This window comes from Asterias rubens, chromosome 15 (assembly GCF_902459465.1).
Source record: "Asterias rubens chromosome 15, eAstRub1.3, whole genome shotgun sequence".
Taxonomy (NCBI): Eukaryota; Metazoa; Echinodermata; class Asteroidea; order Forcipulatida; family Asteriidae; genus Asterias; species Asterias rubens.
In genome coordinates, this window is record NC_047076.1 from 2,178,794 (window position 1) to 2,196,667 (window position 17,874).

The 17,874-nt window shown below is 39.8% G+C and overlaps 1 protein-coding gene across 1 annotated transcript; it reads right to left on the reverse strand.

Annotated features, from left to right (window-relative positions):
* Positions 1–6,994: 6,994 nt before the first annotated feature.
* On the reverse strand, positions 6,995–17,591 carry LOC117300078 (probable ATP-dependent RNA helicase DHX58). The gene is made up of 8 exons (XM_033783759.1): positions 17,446–17,591; positions 15,570–16,113; positions 13,242–15,119; positions 12,515–12,697; positions 11,690–11,858; positions 10,465–10,588; positions 8,971–9,211; positions 6,995–7,274 (listed from the first exon to the last, which is right to left on the reverse strand). Exons 2-8 carry the CDS (start codon positions 15,853–15,855, stop codon positions 7,075–7,077), a joined length of 3,081 nt encoding a protein of 1,026 aa, XP_033639650.1. The 5' UTR covers positions 15,856–16,113; positions 17,446–17,591; the 3' UTR covers positions 6,995–7,074.
* Positions 17,592–17,874: the final 283 nt, after the last annotated feature.

The window sequence follows — 17,874 nt, forward strand, 5'->3', positions numbered from 1 at the left end:
CAACAAACATTGTTTTAATATCAGGGAAATTCAATTTTACTCACAACAGTCTAACAAAACTCATCGTTGACGTCATTCGGTCTCGCTGTTAAAGTCATAGAAACATGCACAAAACAGCGATGGGGTCACTGCTATAAATAATTCACCTCATGTTGGACTTTCTGAAAATCTCGCGCATGCGCAAAACTAATTGGCACTCGATGTAGAGCTCTGAACAGCGGTGGAGAGTCCTCAACCCATACAGGTCCGCAGTGTGTTGCAAGAGCCATAGAGATGTTTAAACATTGCAATGAAAGTGACTGCACCCAATTTATGAAGTACTACGTTGTACCCATGATGCCAAGATTCTAATTGATTAATTAATTAATAGACGAACATTGATTGCTTTTATGGACTGAAACAAATCTTATTAGAATCAGTGTATTTTTCTACACATAATATGATATTTAGGAAACTAACAAATAAATTATTTCGAAGTTATTGTGTTTTTTACCAGTTTAAAGTATAGATTTGAAGAGCCATTGTGTTTGTGCATCGACACAAAACGTGCATTAAATGACGTCATGGTGACGTCGTCCGAAATTTTATGTCAGAAATCACCTTAACAGGACCTGACTAGTGTATAGCTGAAAAAAGTTTCAGGATCGGCGGTCTACTTTTTGAGATATGGTGTTAACTAGGTTTGCTAATTAGATATTCATAAGCTTAATTAAGGCTTATTAATTAACAATTTTAATTTTTTTTTACGATAAGAATTAAGCTTATGTTCTAAGCTTCAATTTGGTATAATAAACTCACTCTTTCGTATTATGGTTTAGGAGATTAGGCTGCCACAAAAACGTGTACAAACACTATGGGATTTAGGGAGAAACAAAGAATAATAATAAAAACAATAAAAATCTAGACGAAAACAATACCTGTTCCGACGGACGGTCGGAACAGCTAATAATAAAAATAATAAAAATCTCGACGAAAACAATAGCTGTTCCGACTGGATCGGAACAGCTAATAATGCAATTATTATTTCCAACACATCCAAAACATACACATGAGTTTCCTCACTGTTCCTATACGTACTGTAAATTAGACTTAACCTTAATTTTTAATTCAATGACAAAACCGAAATCATTCGACAAGCATGAAGCATTCAATTCACTTACCTTTATTTGTAGCTTGCTGCAAAGATGGACGACGGATATCCTGACCTCCTAGTGTGTTATTTTCACTTACTACAGATGAACTACCAAAAAGGAAACCGCGACTGATATTCCAAATTTGTTTTTCTGAATCAAAACAATCTTTAGGATGAAAATAATCTCAGTCGGAGTGCAGATTACAAAAAAATGAGCAGCTTACAGTAAATTGCAGTTTTATATACGTGTGTATAATATGTTTTCTCATAGAATCTCCCACAGTCCATGTCGGTGAAGATACATTTGAATAGTACACATGATATCTATCGAATCTATCGGCAAATAGAAGCCCGTCGTGATTCTTTTAAAAGACACTTTGACCCAGATCACCAAGAAAACAAACACCCCTTCACTATCAATGGAACACTCCAAACAATGGGGACCGGGTATTACCCGTGATTTCGCAGCTCATACATCCTTGCTCCTAGACTTGACCCAGTCCCAATCCCGTGCCATCCCCAGGAAACTATACTGTTGATGCCTCTGCATTCCCAAACCTGTTCCGCATTCTCGGGACCACATTTTGACGGCGAGCGCGCACTGTACTGTATGCTACGGGTTGTTTCATAGTAAGTTGGGGGTGATAGCTTTATAGGGACCTCTCACAGAATGGGACTTGAATCAAGTCTACCTAGTAAATAGACCCGCGATTCCGCAGCTCATCCTTGCTCCTAGACTTGACCCAGTCCCAATCATAGTGCTTGACCGTACCATCAACTTAGGTGAGATTATCTGTATTTTGAGGGACTCAAAGTCACACGGTGCGTCGTGATTCTTTTAAAAGACACTTTGAAAATAATATATGCAATACCGTAGTCCATTTGTGTTGTTTAAAAAAAACAAAAAAAACAAAAAAAAACGAACTAACAAACATCAACGCAAGTACCGTTTATAGGATCTCCCCCAGATCACCAAGAAAACACCCCTTCACTATCAATGGAACACTTTTTAGACTCCAAACAATGGGGACCGGGTATTACCCGTGATTTCGCAGCTCATACATCCTTGCTCCTAGACTTGACCCAGTCCCAATCCCGTGCCATCCCCAGGAAACTATACTGTTGATGCCTCTGCATTCCCAAACCTGTTCCGCATTCTCGGGACCACATTTTGACGGCGAGCGCGCACTGTACTGTATGCTACGGGTTGTTTCATAGTAAATTGGGGGTGATAGCTTTATCATAGAATGGGACTTGAATCAAGTCTACCTTGCCCCAAAAGCATGGGCGACCTACAACTTCAGTAGCAATAGATCGGTAAGTTAGTAAATAGACCCGCGATTCCGCAGCTCATCCTTGCTCCTAGACTTGACCCAGTCCCAATCCCGTGCCATCCCCAGGAAACTATACTGTTGATGCCTCTGCATTCCCAAACCTGTTCCGCATTCTCGGGACCACATTTTGACGGCGAGCGCGCACTGTACTGTATGCTACGGGTTGTTTCATAGTAAGTTGGGGGTGATAGCTTTATAGGGACCTCTCACAGAATGGGACTTGAATCAAGTCTACCTTGCCCCCAAAGCATGGGCGACCTACAACTTCAGTAGCAATAAATCGGTAAGTTGCAGATGTTCCGAAAAAGCGATAAATGGTATACAATTGGTGCTGGGGCCGAGGATACGGAGTGGATTGGACCAATTTATGGGGCTATTTGAACCATATCGGTGAATACAACATTAATGAATAATTCATTAGGCATGTGATATCCATCTGCGAATAGCAGCCCGCAAAGATATCATCCCTTGTTATAACGAGATGAAATTATGCACTAGATTTGATTATAACACACCTCTTGCTTGTACACGGTCACGTGGGATGAACTAATAATAAAGTATTGCCGAGCTTGGCACGTGCCATATTATAAAGCGCAATGGGCCGTACCATTTACTGGTAGGTGAGACTCTAACTTTACTTTTGAGGGACTCGCCAAATCTGGAAGCAACACATTGCGAAATGATTTTAAAAGATACCTTAAGTATTTTTAACTATATACAAGACAATTCAAAGCTGCCATAATCTTGTGGTCCCTTTGTATTTTGTTTTAAAATCTGAGACCCTCAAACAAACAACATAGCAAGAATACACTTGCCTTTAAAGAGACAAAAGAACATTATTTACACAACACATCTTTATACTTTTATTGCAAATAGAAGAAGCGTACACACACACACACACATAGTATTTTTTTATCAATTAATCTAACAAGATCTTCTTGAATTTCATGGACAAATCTTGATTTATTATCGATGTTCAAAAGAAGAAGAAAAAACGGTAATGTCTCTACTTTGTCGTACCAACAATCACAAAATATATATAAAAACTTGAGACATTATACAGGACGTTCATTCAGCATTTTTATTCAAGAGAGAATGGTTTGAAAACGTCGTAAGTTTTAGTTTTCTATGGCCCTTTTCGAAACCACGGCTTCGGCTTTGGATTCGGCTTCAGGGTCGTCCTCTCGTCTTTTCGAAACCACGGCTTCGGCTTTGGATTCGGCTTCAGTGTCGTCCTCTCGTCTGAAGCCCTGAGCGTGTATACGCAAAGCACACGCAATATTGTCAAAACAACCGCGGGGCCAAGGTAGCCTGAGCCGATTCCAAAGCCGAAGCCGTGGTTTCGTGATGGGCCTATGAGAGAGCTACACTCCCTGATAGAAAACTAAAACTTACTAGTACTTTATTATTTGCCTACGTAATTAAAATGCTATTTCCTTGAAATTACTCTGCGCATTGTGTTAAAAAGTACTCAATAAACAATTATTGTTATATTCTTAAGCGTAAAACCTCAATTTTTAACCGAGGTATAGGCTACCTAACATTATAATATATTTTTTTTGTCTTAATAAAAATTACACTACGAGTATTTTTGTTTAACAAATTCATTCGATAGTACGATTGTCGTTTAAATCTACAAAATCTTTAGCAAAATTCATCTCTAAGATCATGATACATACAATCTAAAAAATGGCAGGTTAGAATTTACCAGAAGACGGGTCCGTGTGATAAGTCAGTTCTGGGTCACCGTTCTACGGATCAACATTACCCGGAACAGAGTTAGAAATAATTTGTAATGAATCTCGATGGTCTAGTTGGTGGTTAGGACACTGCTCTAGAATTGCAAAGGTCGCCTTCATATCCCACCCGAGTAATAGGCCTATGCGTTTTCACAGAACTCGTGGAGATACTGAGGTGCTGTAACACACATTGGTGAAAGAAAAAACGCCCTTGTTGGACGAAATTGTGTGCTTTCAGATAAGAATAAAAGACTTCTAGCTAGAAGTCTTTTATTATTTTAGTGAGAAATTACCTCTTTCTCAAAAACTATGTTACTTCAGATTTATTCCTCCATGTTCAGAGGGAGTCGTTTCCCACAAAGTTTTATACTATCAACATCTCTCCAATGCTTGTTACGAAGTCAGTTTTTAAGTTAATATTTGTTTTGAGTAATGACCAAATGTGTACCTTCCCTTTAAGTAGAAAGAAAAGTAATAATAAATAGTAAACTTGTGGGTACAACCAGGGGCCAATTTCATAGAGCTGCATTGGACCCTTTAGGTACAGAAAAAACAAAAAAAGTTCACAGATTTACAAAGAACTTACAGGGTTTACAGAAGGTAATGGTGAAAGACTTCTCTTGAAATATTAGTCCATGAAATGCTTTACTTTTTGAGAAAACGGTAAAAAAATATAAATTCTCGTTAACTAGAATTACCTTACTCTATGGAATTACGAATTTAGTTTAAACACATGTCATGACACAGCGAAACGCGCGGAAACAAGAGTGGGTTTTCCCGTTTTTTTCTCCCGACTCCGATGACCGATTGAGCCTAAATTTTCACAGGTTTGTTGTTTTACATATAAGTTGTGATACACGAAGTGTGGGGCTTGGACAATACTGTTTACCGAAAGTGTATAATGGCTTTAAGCAAAAACAATGCTTAAGCACAATAATAGCTAGCTTGTTTTACACATGTTACTGGCCAAAATTTCATGCCATATGCATTGATTGTGACTGGTATTTAGCTGTTGTTTACTTAGCATAACAACTGAGTGGAGTCTTAGCAGGTAATCTAATTTTACTAAGCAATGATTTCTTTGCTTAAGCAAAATGTTGTGCTTAAGCAGCTCTATGAAATTGGGCCCTGGTCTCTTGTGTGAGTTTAATATCTTCCTATCCACACCTTACAAAGCTTCAAACAATACTTGAACTTTCAAGTTATACTTTCACCTCAAAAGCTGTACTTCATAATCCGAAGAATTACCTTGTGTATAATGTGCGGCAAGATTTGGTCACAGTTTAAAGGAAAAAACTTTATATAACAATAGGCCAACAATATTGCCAAAAAGATGCGACTAATTTTCTTTTGCACACTTTGCACAGACCACAGTAAGACTAGGATAGGAGTAGTTTACTCCTAGAACTATGAGGTTCGTTCCGCTATCGTCTCCACGAGGAGACGGTAGCGGAACGAACCTCATAGTTCTAAAAGTAGGTGTAGATAAGCAAGCATGGACGCAGTCTGTTAAAAATAGTATGGTTTCTTATTGTATTCTTATCAAAAACATAAGTTATAATTTTTAAATGGCAAACTTCCACATAAAATCATCATTTTTTAGCCATTATTATAATCAATTTCAGTTATATTATTTTATCAACTAAGAATCTTTAAGTCGTGAGTTGTTGTTTAAAGACAATTCATTTCCTGTTTTGGATGAACAAAGAAAAATTGACTAGGGCAGGATTTGAACCAACGACCTCTGGTGAACGTGCTGGCGCTCTACCAACTGAGCTATCTAGCCCTTTAATGACAGCCTCCCTTTTTAATCAATATCCAGTTGTTCACTTTAAAATTGTCTGAATATAACAAATATGCGGTTTTGCTTTTCAGAAAAATAGGACATACTTTCAATTCTCATTCTTGTCAATTTGTTGTTCACCCAAAACATTTCTTTTTTTACACATTTTTCCTTGTGGTTTCTTACTTAACATATAATATTATTACGTCAGCGCAAAAAAAAAAAAATCGTACTCATGGTACGCCGGAAGTTGTTGAAACATTGCATCTCGTTTATATCAGCCCAGATGTACATAAAAACAAAACAAGTTTGCAAAAAAAAAAGATACAACATTACGCAAGGAGAAAATGGCGAGAGATATTACTTTTTTTCGCAAAATCAATGATCATAAAATCAAGAGATGTGTGTAAAATATGGGAAGAGATGCAATGTTTTATGCAAAAACAAGGTACAAAACGTTTTTGCACAAACACAACGATATATCTTTTAGAAGCCAGGCCCAAGTTGATAGAGCTGCAAGGTAGCCAAGCGCAGCAAATTTTTGCTTACCAGGATAAGGTTACCAGTCAAATTACCATGACATCACATGCACAATTTGTTACTTGTATCCTGGTAGTTTCTGCTTAAGCGACATTTTCTGCTTACAGGGTGTCAGTACATTTTGTAACACAAAACACAATGTCGTCAGGGCTACATCAAACTCACACAGTTTGAAGATAATGATAGTAGAAAGCTTCCCATTAAAATATTATTTGCTGAGGTGTGAGAACTGAGTAAACAAATGTCTTGAAATTAATTTTAGTCTCCAAGCTTTATCATGTAAAACGTATTTACCAGTTAAGCTGGTTAATACGTCATGCTAAAATAACTTTCGTCTCACTGAGACAAAACGATTTTTGTGACTTGTTTTATTCATTTCTCAAAAACTACAGCACCTTAGCAAGTAATATTTTAAAGGAAGCACAATCATATCCTTTAAACCATGTAAGTTTAATGTAAATCTGTTGACATTCTTCAAAGAGTACCCAAGTCCTTTAAGCAGCTCTATGAAATTGGGCCCAGGAGGTACCAGTCACAAATCTGGTTTTAGAACTCATCTTCGTCCTGCAGAAGTACAAAGCCAGCTTTCTTCCACTGCTTCGGAACCTTTGCAGTTCCTTCGCGAGAGAAGACAATCTTGAAGCTGTCTGCTTTCAGTGCGTATCCGAGAGGGGGGTCTAGCAACAGGAACTTCTGCATTGTTCCAAGATTTTTCTTGCAGGTGTAAGTGGCACATTTGATGAGACCTGTAATGACAAATTGGAGCTGTTTTCAAGATTGTTGCTCGTGAGTTGACTCTTAACAGTATTAAGTATCTATAAGTATCTACCTACATAGTAATAATAATAACTAGTTCTTATAAAGCACATTTTCACAATAACCGTCTTGATGCGCTACATCAGTATCCTGGGCATAGACTGTGCAAGTCTCACACGTATTTGAACTTCCAGGACCTTTGTGGTCCCAACCTTAAGGGGTTTTACGTTGGAGAGATTTTGTTCCATCCATTATTTTAGTTTAACGTAATTTATGACCATGAAAATTACATATGTTGTTGAATATGTAATACTACTGAGCAACACATAAAAAAGGAAAAATAAATTTTACAAAATAACGAAGAAAACCGATATTTGTACTTGACCTCAGGTCAGGTTACTTGAACAAAATTAAGACTTTGTGCCCATCTCTGATCACAAAACTTACGCAGACGCTTGTTTGGTCGCACGGGGTGAAAAGCCTTTTCGTTGGTTGTTTATGTGTCGGCTTCCTCCTTAAACTGCGTCAAGCATTAATTTTACGCCCTCTTGACCATTGTGCGTCTGCGTATAAACCAGCTTTTAGTTGTTTCACATTCGGGCGTAGATTTACAACAGTGGTTTCAAAAAATTTAAGATCAAATAAACACCCTTGTCCCAGGGTTTTACTTTTTTCTATACTTTCAACTATAACCGATTAATTGTATATTTGTTTTGAAAGCTGAAACTTATTTAAACAGGCTGTAATGAGTATTTTTGTTGCTAAGATTTGGCATTAAAAATAATTGAAAGCAAAGATTTGATTTCATAAAAATAAAGTTCTTCGTTTATCGTGTTTTCTTGCTCCGGTGCGCGCGAGACTTGCACAGTCTATTGAGCCAATAACATCCTTTAGTCTTTCTCAGCTCCCTAGGGAGTATAAAACCTGTTATGGGCAACCGTAGCACTCCAAAAGCTTTTCATACATAATATCAACTCTACCCTCGCAGGTACCCATTTATACTCCCGGGTGAAGAGAAGCAATTAACGTAAAGACAGACAGGTTGAACAAGGACAGAAAGAGAAATGGATATTTGGAGTAACCACACTTCTTAAAACAGACTGCATTAGAGTCCAGCGTTCTCCTGAAGATTATTCAATTCAATTCAAACGTTTAGTTTCATTACTTTACAAAAACCTCTAAACAAAACATTAAGGTTATAAAAACCAAGAAAAATGAATTTAAGAAGTACCCATAAATCCAGTCTTTGAAGACGGGATATATATCAAATAAGTATGAGGCATCTTCTAGAATTCTGGATTTGGTAATAATAATTATAATAAAAGGTAGCTATATAGTGCCTTTGCAAAAAAAATCAAAGCGCTGACCAGAAAAGATGAGAAACAAGAAGACAAAGATGGAGGGTTATGAGGAAAAAAAGTTTTAAGACATTTCCTGAAAATGGCGGTAGAAGGAGCATTCTGGATATTGATGGGGATAGAGTTGTACTATTTGGGACCAGCTATAGAAAAGGATCTGTCCCCAAGAGATTTTGAACCAGTAGGAATAGACAGAAGAAGTTGATCATCAGAAGATCAGAGTCCCACTCTGCCTGGTTGAGTGAGACGCCTGATGGACAGACAAACAGAACTAAAGAGGAACCAAAAGGTAAAGACAAGTTGAACAAAGACAGAAATTAATACCCACCAGTTGTTTCTGTGTCTCGATATCGCTGTGGTCTGCTATACTGTATCTCTGTAATCTTGCTACCAAAGTCCGGACTGATGCAAGTCACATGACCAGCAGTTCCTTTCCGTCGCAGCTCTGACGCTTTGCAAATGTAGGCGGAGCATTCTTTACAATGAATGTCGATCTTCTCAAGATCGTGCATACTGCCTTGGAGCTTTTCCTGCTCCTCAGCTTTGATTATTGCTTTTATTCGTGCGTCCTGAAAAAACGAGAAACAACATGAAGGCGTACTTTTTAATTTGTTTCCATCTTTCTAAGCTTCAAAGGTATGAAATAGTAATAATATTAATTATTACTATTTCATGAAATAGTATTAATATTAATTATTACTATTTCATACCTTTGAAGCTGACATTCGAACCCACACTCCGATGACTTGAATTTGATGCTCTTAACCACTCGGCCATGACACCCAAACTCATACAATGAGGGGGAAATGGGGTTAAATGTTTCATCCATACAGCGAAAACCTGCAGCTAACCATGTACCGGTACGTCTTTTCAAGATCTGGGCTAGGCGTGGCAGGTCCTGGCAATGTCTGGGCCCGATCATAGTAGATATGGGCCAGGTCTGACCACACTAGGTCAGATGATATCTGATCTGGGCCAGGTCTGACCACACTAGGTCAGATGATATCTGATCTGGGCCAGGTTTGGCCACACCAGGTTGGATGATGTTAGATCTGGGCCAGGTCTGACCACACTAGGTCAGATGATATCTGATCTGGGCCAGGTTTGGCCACACCGGGTTGGATGATGTTAGATCTGGGCCAGGTATGGCAACACCAGGTTAGATGATGTCTGATCTGGGCCAGGTCTGGCCACACCAGGTTGGACGATGTTAGATCTGGGCCAGGTATGGCCACAGCAGGTTAGATGGTGTCTGATCTGGGCAAGGTCTGGCCCGGTATGGCCACACCAGGTTAGATGATGTCTGATCTGGGCCAGGTCTGGCCACACCAGGTTGGACGATGTTAGATCTGGGCCAGGTATGGCCACAGCAGGTTAGATGGTGTCTGATCTGGGCAAGGTCTGGCCCGGTATGGCCACACCAGGTTAGATGATGTCTGATCTGGGCCAGGTCTGGCCACACCAGGTTGGACGATGTTAGATCTGAGCCAGGTCTGGCCACACTAGGTTAGATGATGTTTGATCTGGGACAGATCTGGCATCACCAGGTTAATTGATGTTTAATCTGGGACGGGTCTGGCATCGGGTCAGGATCTGGCCAGGAAAAAGCACAGGGCACTTTTGGGATGCTGGCGGCAGCAGCCATAATGGTCCTTTTTTGCAGCTCTGAGTGTGCGTGCAGTGCTCAGTGCTGCGGGCGTAGGTCTGAGCACACGCAATACTGTGAAAAAGGACCGTCTAACAATCTCCCATTGTTGTGAGTGCCGTGGGTTACGTCGAGTCCTCAGTAATGCATCAATCTTTACTGACGGGTGTGTCTTACCTGTTTTTCCTGGATCTTGACAAGCCGATCCTCTTCCACCATGGCTTCCAGCTCCTCCATTGCTTTCTCCATTCTGACCACCTTTGAGCGATTCTCATACTCTCTCTTTTCATTTTGGGAATTTCTGATGTGAAAAAAATAACAAGCTCTTGATACAACCTATAGTAGCACTGTCACAGGTCTAAAAATCACATGGAGGGCACTATTACCAAGGCCCTCAGAGCCCTTCATGACTTTAAAATGTTCCTTTTAAACATGCCACTTTTGCAAAACCCAACTACATAATGTAACTCCTTCTTTTATTCCACTGATCATGGGAATAAACTCATTTAATCAAATTAATTTTATGGTTTAAGTATTTGTATAAGGTTTCATCCCCTTAAAGCCATTGGACCCTTTCGGTACAGAAAAAACAAAAAAAGTTCACAGATTTACAAATATTTTACAGGGTTTACAGAAGGTAATGGTGAAAGACTTCTCTTGAAATAATAGTTCATGAAGTGCTTTACTTTTTGAGAAAACGGTAAAACAATATAAATTCTCGTTAGCGAGAATTAGGGATTTATTTCAAACACATGTCATGACACGGCGAAACGCGCGGAAACAAGAATGGGTTTTCCCGTTTTTTTTTCTCCCGACTCCGATGACCGATTGAGCCTAAATTTTCACAGGTTTGTTGTTTTATATATAAGTTGTGATACACGAAGTGTGGGACTTGGACAATACTGTTTAACGAAAGTGTATAATGGCTTTAAGGATCCCCTGGCTGCTGCATCCTAGCGAGTAGACAAAGGGTCACGGGTGTGATTCCTTGCTACACTGCAACTAATGGTTGTATAGCTTCGACTGGCACCCCGAACAAACATATTGACAAAATAGGAAGACAGTCAACATAGAGCTAGATAGCTCCAATGGTAGAGTACCAGCACGTTAAACTGGAGGTCGTTGGTTCAAGTCCCATATGATTAAACTTTTCTTTGTTTTTTGTTCCAACCCCAAATTAGTGAGACAACTTATTCAATTTAATTCAATTCAATTCAATTTGTAACGTTCCTACCATGGAGCAAAACTCTTTGCATACATGCAATACACAAACTAAAGACAAACAATCGAAACGATATTTTATATCTTGAAAATAAATTACTTCAATACTAATACCACAGGGGAATCAGTTGAACAACATCTTAGCAGAAAAGACAACGCGTTTGTTTGATAACTTTCTTACCTTTCCACGATGAGGAAGCACTGGCTCCCACTTGCACGTGCTCGTCCCTTCGACTGGACCGTGCCGATCTCATTACTGACGAAGTTATACCTGATGACAAAGCTACAGGCTGGCATGTCAAGGCCTTCCTGAGCGATATCTGTAGCCACTAAGATGTTACAGCCATCATCTGCAGAGAAATGGAGTTAAAGATTTCATTAAGTTGGATACTGAGATCGAGAGACGATTCACAAATTTGCTGAATTTGTTTGAGCTCCTGGTAGAATGGAGTTTTTTTTATCAAGAGCGGATGTACATGGATACTATTAAAAGCATCTACAACAGAGTGAAGAGCCAAGGAGACGAAGAGGTCAGACACTGAGCCCACAGGTCAGACTGCGACCGAGAACAATGAAAAGTAGACTTACCACTGCCAGACCTGTGTTTTTACAATTCTTGCAGGACTAAAATTACATGATTCAAAAGTTAATACTAGTGGTTGGTCCTGTCAGGACTTACAATCACATGGCTGTGGGTTCAAATCCTACCAAGCGTAAACCGCTGATTTCAAAATTACTAGATTAAGTATTATATAGAAAAGTTTGCGGTAACACCATGTAATAACAATTAATTAAGATTAAGATTAAACAATTAGATTAAGTATTGTCGTCTAGTTACTGGATCACAATTTCTTGATTTGTGCAATTTTATATTCATAGACATTAAAGCAATATTTGTATGAGAGAAAGATTGGCTGTTGCCAGCTTGGCATTTATATCTCCTTGCAGGTGGTTTGCCGATTTCTCTTGACGGGAAGATCATCTAAACAAACTACAGTCAGCTCACCTCTTCTGAAACTGTTCAGAACCTCCTTCTGTTGAGCCTCTGTCAGGCAGTCATCTTCTAGGCTGCCCTGCCCAACCAGCCTGAGTGGTTCGATCCTGCATGGTAAGGACTTCAGGAGATTTGAAGACCTCAGAAACTCAACCAGAGCGGTGGCAGCTACTTTCATGGTTGCGAGAATAATTCCTGATGGGAGGAAAAAGGATTAACCAGCTCATAATTTATCCTGAAATTTTTAGCAACAAAAATTCTGACCAAGTTTGAGTAACTAGATTGGTTGTACGATCTTGTCACATGAGGCAAATTAAATCTCCACCATGCAAAGTTTAAAATCCTACTTTAAAAAAAAGGTGTAATCGTTTTCATTTATTGATTTGTATTGCCCCCATTCCATAAAATGGACACAAGCGCATAACAAAAGAATTAGACAATGAGCCTTCAATCTTCTTCAAATCGCTCATTTCCAGTTTTCCCCGGTACCCCGCACCATGACATGCTATGGCGATAGCGCCTTTTCAATCAAAGCTCCAACAATTTGGAGCAAGAAGCAAACTACCCACCCACATTCAAGCAGTTCCTTCATTGGACACTTTTAAATCACTACTTAAAACCCATCTGTTTTGTCAATCTGGTAAAAGTGCCTAGAAATTTCCGTATTTAGCGCTCTATAAATGTTGTAATTATTAGTATTACTATTAAAAGCTAACAGCTGGTAAAAGCAAAGAAATACCTTTAGATTCAGGTTTATCCGAGAAGATCTCATGTAGAACATGAGCAAGTTCCCCAAGCTTGTGGTTGCTATGCTGCCCTTCGTCCTTCTCCAGTTCCTTCATTCGAGGAAGTAGCGAGTTGAAGAGGCGCCGGCAGTGTTCCTCAACTGGTACCTGGTCTGGATGATCGTGAACATATCGACTGACATGAAACTCCTCCAAGTGTCGAACTCCATCCTTGACCCTTAGATCATCATAGAGAATCATGGCACGATTGTACTCGTATAAGTACATGTAGACAATGATATCCGTGCGATTGGCCGATCTCTGGGACTCCGCTTCTATGAGGCGTCTCTTGACCTCAGTCTCATAAAGCTTTGTACCATGTGAAGGCAATGGATGCTCAACTATTTCTGGAAGCTGACCCTCAATCTCCAACATGATCACCTCCAGGAGGTCACCAAACTCCCGATCGTGGGCATCTCTTGGTAGCGCCTGTTTGATGGTGTCCTCATCTGGACTATTGACATGTCTTTTCAGTTCCTCTACGTTTTCAAGAACTCTCACCACTCCTTTGGAATCCATGTTCCCACAGAGAGTCTGGAGATGTCCAAGAGCTGTCAACTCATGGCCCACGCCCAGAGAAGCACTTAGACCAATAATAAAAGGGAGAGCCCTACCAGAAACCCCCACTTGGTGCCGAGGCTGCTTGTACTTCTCTTTCAGATAAGTCTTCATGATCTCGTTGAAAGGGTGCTTTTGATCGGTGTGGTGACACTCGTCAAAAATAAGCATGTCAAGATCGTTTATCTTGATAGATTTTGACTTCAGCGCATTGACAAAAATCTGCGCAGTCAACATCAGGACTGCTGGCATCTCCTCGTCAAACTTAAGAGCATCTTTGAAAGTCTGCTGCTCACCAATTACCCGCACATCCTGCTTATTCGGGAAGTAGAGAAGGAAATTATTCCTCTGCTGCCAAGTCAGGTGCCGCATATGGACAATGAAGAGAGCCTTGAAGTGCTTCTCGTCTACTGCTGTCTGAAATCGTCTCATGTACTGGTAGCAGATGAAGGCGGCTGTGAGAGTCTTTCCACTGCCAGTAGGAGCACAGATGATGTGATTCTCAAACTTTCGTAAGGGCCTCTCTGCAAGTTCCTTCTGATAGGCTCTCAAAGTTGGACGTGACCCGCTTGCAGCTCTAGCATCTCGGACTTCTTTTTGTTCTGTCAGATTGTTGATGGACAGCATCAGCTCTTCTATGGATTGATCTGCTGCTTTCATCTCCGTCTTTTTTTCTTGGGTTTCCTGAGGTGAATACACAGGAAGTTCCCAAACAGAACGTTGGCTTGAGCTTCGAGAGGATGAGGCGCCATCTTCAAGAACTCTCTGGGCAGAATCTGTCTGCAGATCGTCATTTACACTTGAAGGCGAAGGATCTTTCAAAGACATGTTCCCCAACTTTCCCTCTAGTATGGGCATATCAAGGAGGCTTATTGAGCGTGTGGGTCGTTGGCCAGAAGAGGGGGTAGTAGGCACTGAGCCCCTTGTAGGAGGTGTAGAAACATCGGCAAAAATGTTTGGTCTGATACTTTGATTGCCTTGCTGGTCTAGGCGACGAGGGGTGCTTTGGTTGAACTTTGGCAGGGTTTGACCGCCATCAATGTTGTATACTCCTGTCGGACTTTGGCCACTGGAGAGCGCTGCATCCTCTGATGCACTTTTGGCTTGATGCATCTGTCTTTCTGTTTTACTTTGATTGATTTGAGGTGGGGAGGGGCGAGTAAAATGCTGTGGTCTTTTCAAATCTGTCAACTGATTTACCTCTCCACTGAAGCCAGAACCTCCGAATGGTGGAGTTTGTTGTGAAAACCCAGGTGGTGGAGTTTTACCCCGTCCTGATAAAAATAAAATAATAAACAAAAATCTAAAATTGAAACAAACTTTGACTTGGACCTGCTCGGCCCTTCCAAGACAAAACAGCCCAAACTGCCCAACTCAAAGTTTTGGATTTTTTCAATTTCAAATTTTCAACGGTTGACTAGGTATGGCTGTGACTATATAACATGTCCTATCTCAGCCTCTTTTTAAACACATCGTTGGCAAAACAGCTTATCTCTGAACTTGCTTAAATCTAAAAAAATGTCACTTGTCGAGTTATGCTGTTTTGCTATGAATGGCCAGGCTAAGTTAGGTTACTGTAGTATTTTTACGTGTAGGTTGTCTCATCATTGACTAGGCATTTGACTTGGTAAAAAATGCACTTCAGTAACTGTCAGAACAAAATGGTAACATTTCAGTGTAACACCCCCCTCCCCTCCACTTAAAAAAATAAATAAATGTCTCACCTGGTGTCATTTTCTCACGCAAGATCTTTCTCAAATCCTCTCTCATTATATCTTTTAATAAGAGGTCTAAGCAACTTACGTTACTTTCTGAAATTTGTCCTGTTTCCTCTAGGTATTTAAATACGTCTAGTGGAGTCTCCATTTTTTCTCCAGCCTTTTTACGGATGGCAGCCAGAAAAATCATATCCTTCACGTCTGTTTCAGACAGCCCTTTGGTGATGCGGAAAAGTTTTTTTCTAAAGGGAGATACACCTTGAACGTCTTCACAATTAGCACTAGCAGCCATTGTAACGCTGTTATATAATTAGGGCAGAAATTGTTTGCGTCTATGCTTTATGAAAAGTTGATGCTATGTTCATTTAAAAACTTGGTTTTATTTAATGCTGGGATGAAATGCATCTGACTTAAATGTTTGTCTGGTGTGGTATTTGGCCAACTGTTAAAAAAAAAAATTCTTAATTGTGGAAGTTAAAACTTGAGGAACTTTGCTACAAGACTTCCTGTCCTGGTGCATGTCTGATTTCCTCTAAGGCAGGGATCAAATCTGAAACAACAACAAAACATTTGATAATTATTAAAATAATATATTAGCATAAAAAAATACTTTGTAACGAGCAACAGAGAGAGCTGTTGACAAGACATTGTTGAAGAAATGACTCCCTCCTCTGATGTGACATAGTTTTTTTTTAAAAGAGGTAATTTCTGATTGAAATATTTGAATCTGAGAAGGACTTCAGGCCTGAAATCTTTGTCAGAATTTTTGCAGTTGAATGAAATCCCTCCCTCAATGTCGGTCTGAAAGTCACTGATTCACCGTTGCCATTGTAACTTACGCTAATTTTTTGAAATATTAAACTGCTCCTAGGATTTCAAACACTTCATTTGGAGACTTTATAGTTCAAGGTGGAAATGGCTTAAAATTTACTCAGGACCACAGGCCAGGGGCCGATTTCACAAAAAATCTAAGATTGATTGTAATGCCAAATCAATCGTAGTTGCTAAGTAAAGTGTGATGTGTCACAATACAAATCACTACTGAAAATTTGTCTTGCGATGAACATTATTGCTTTGTGAAATCAGCCCCAGATGCCCGTAATTTTTGTATTGGGACAGAGTCAAGACCAGTACATAGCCTTGCAGTCTTGTGATTTTCAAATGAATTTGTATACTTTACTGCATGATATCTTGAGCAAAAAGCAATACAAGTAGTACGGGGTAGGTATATTTTGATAAATAGTCTGATAATCTTTCAATCTTCATTGTGATATGACTTCCAGCTTGTTTGTTTTAAACAACGAGCTGCAGCTACGGCTTTGACTGTAACTAATGGGAACTGTATGCTTTCATGCATGACAGCAGGGATCTAGCCGTAGCCGTAGCTGTAGACACAACTGCAGATACGGCCTTCTTCACAATTTAGGTAGTAGCAACAAAAAGAGGTCACTAAATGCATCCCGTTACGGGAGACGATAGCGGAACAAAACCTCATAATGTGTCATAGTTCTAGGATTAGCCCTAGCTGCATGCCCTGTTGTTAGTGTTTAACAGATCTTGAACAAACAAAAAGTTATTTACTCTGTTTCAGCCTGATATAACAATCATTTCTATTAATTAATGGAGTACAAATAGTTATTGTCTTTGTTGCTTGCTTGTTCATTCTTGTCCTGAACAAATGTTGAGCAACATTATGCTGCAACTACCTAACCCGGCCGAAGGCGGCGTAGAAACTAGAAGGAAATCAAAGTGACATGACTGCTGCACTGTCTAGTGTCTAGTGTCGAGTCGTCATCAACCCAGTCGAACTTTCAGAAATTTATACTGCATGAAAACGCCTGGAGTGGCTTTCTAAACATACACATTACCGACAAATTCTTACCTTAACAACCATACTGATGTGTCGTATCTGTTCTGTGTTCACCTCCTTTTAATGACCACAGTCGAGTGAATTGGGGCATATTAGGGCTAAAGGCGTTTCTTTATTTCACCAATTTGCAGACTGGCCGATCTCCAGATTGAAGTATTGCACAGCCCGGGGAATCCCAGTTCTAAAAATAGCAACAGTTACGACGTCATCATGTCAAAGCTTGCGCGCCTCCCCCTCGCGCGGTACGTGTGCGCAGCGATATGTAATAGACTGGCTGTAGTAGTCCATTGGGTAGTTTTACCCGTTGGCAACGCCACGGTCGACATTCTCGGTTTTGGGCCAACTCAGTGTGGAATATTTTGCAATGACATACATTATTTTTACACATACTTACAGACGTGCCATGTATAGATAAACACTTTACTGCATTTTGTTAGATGT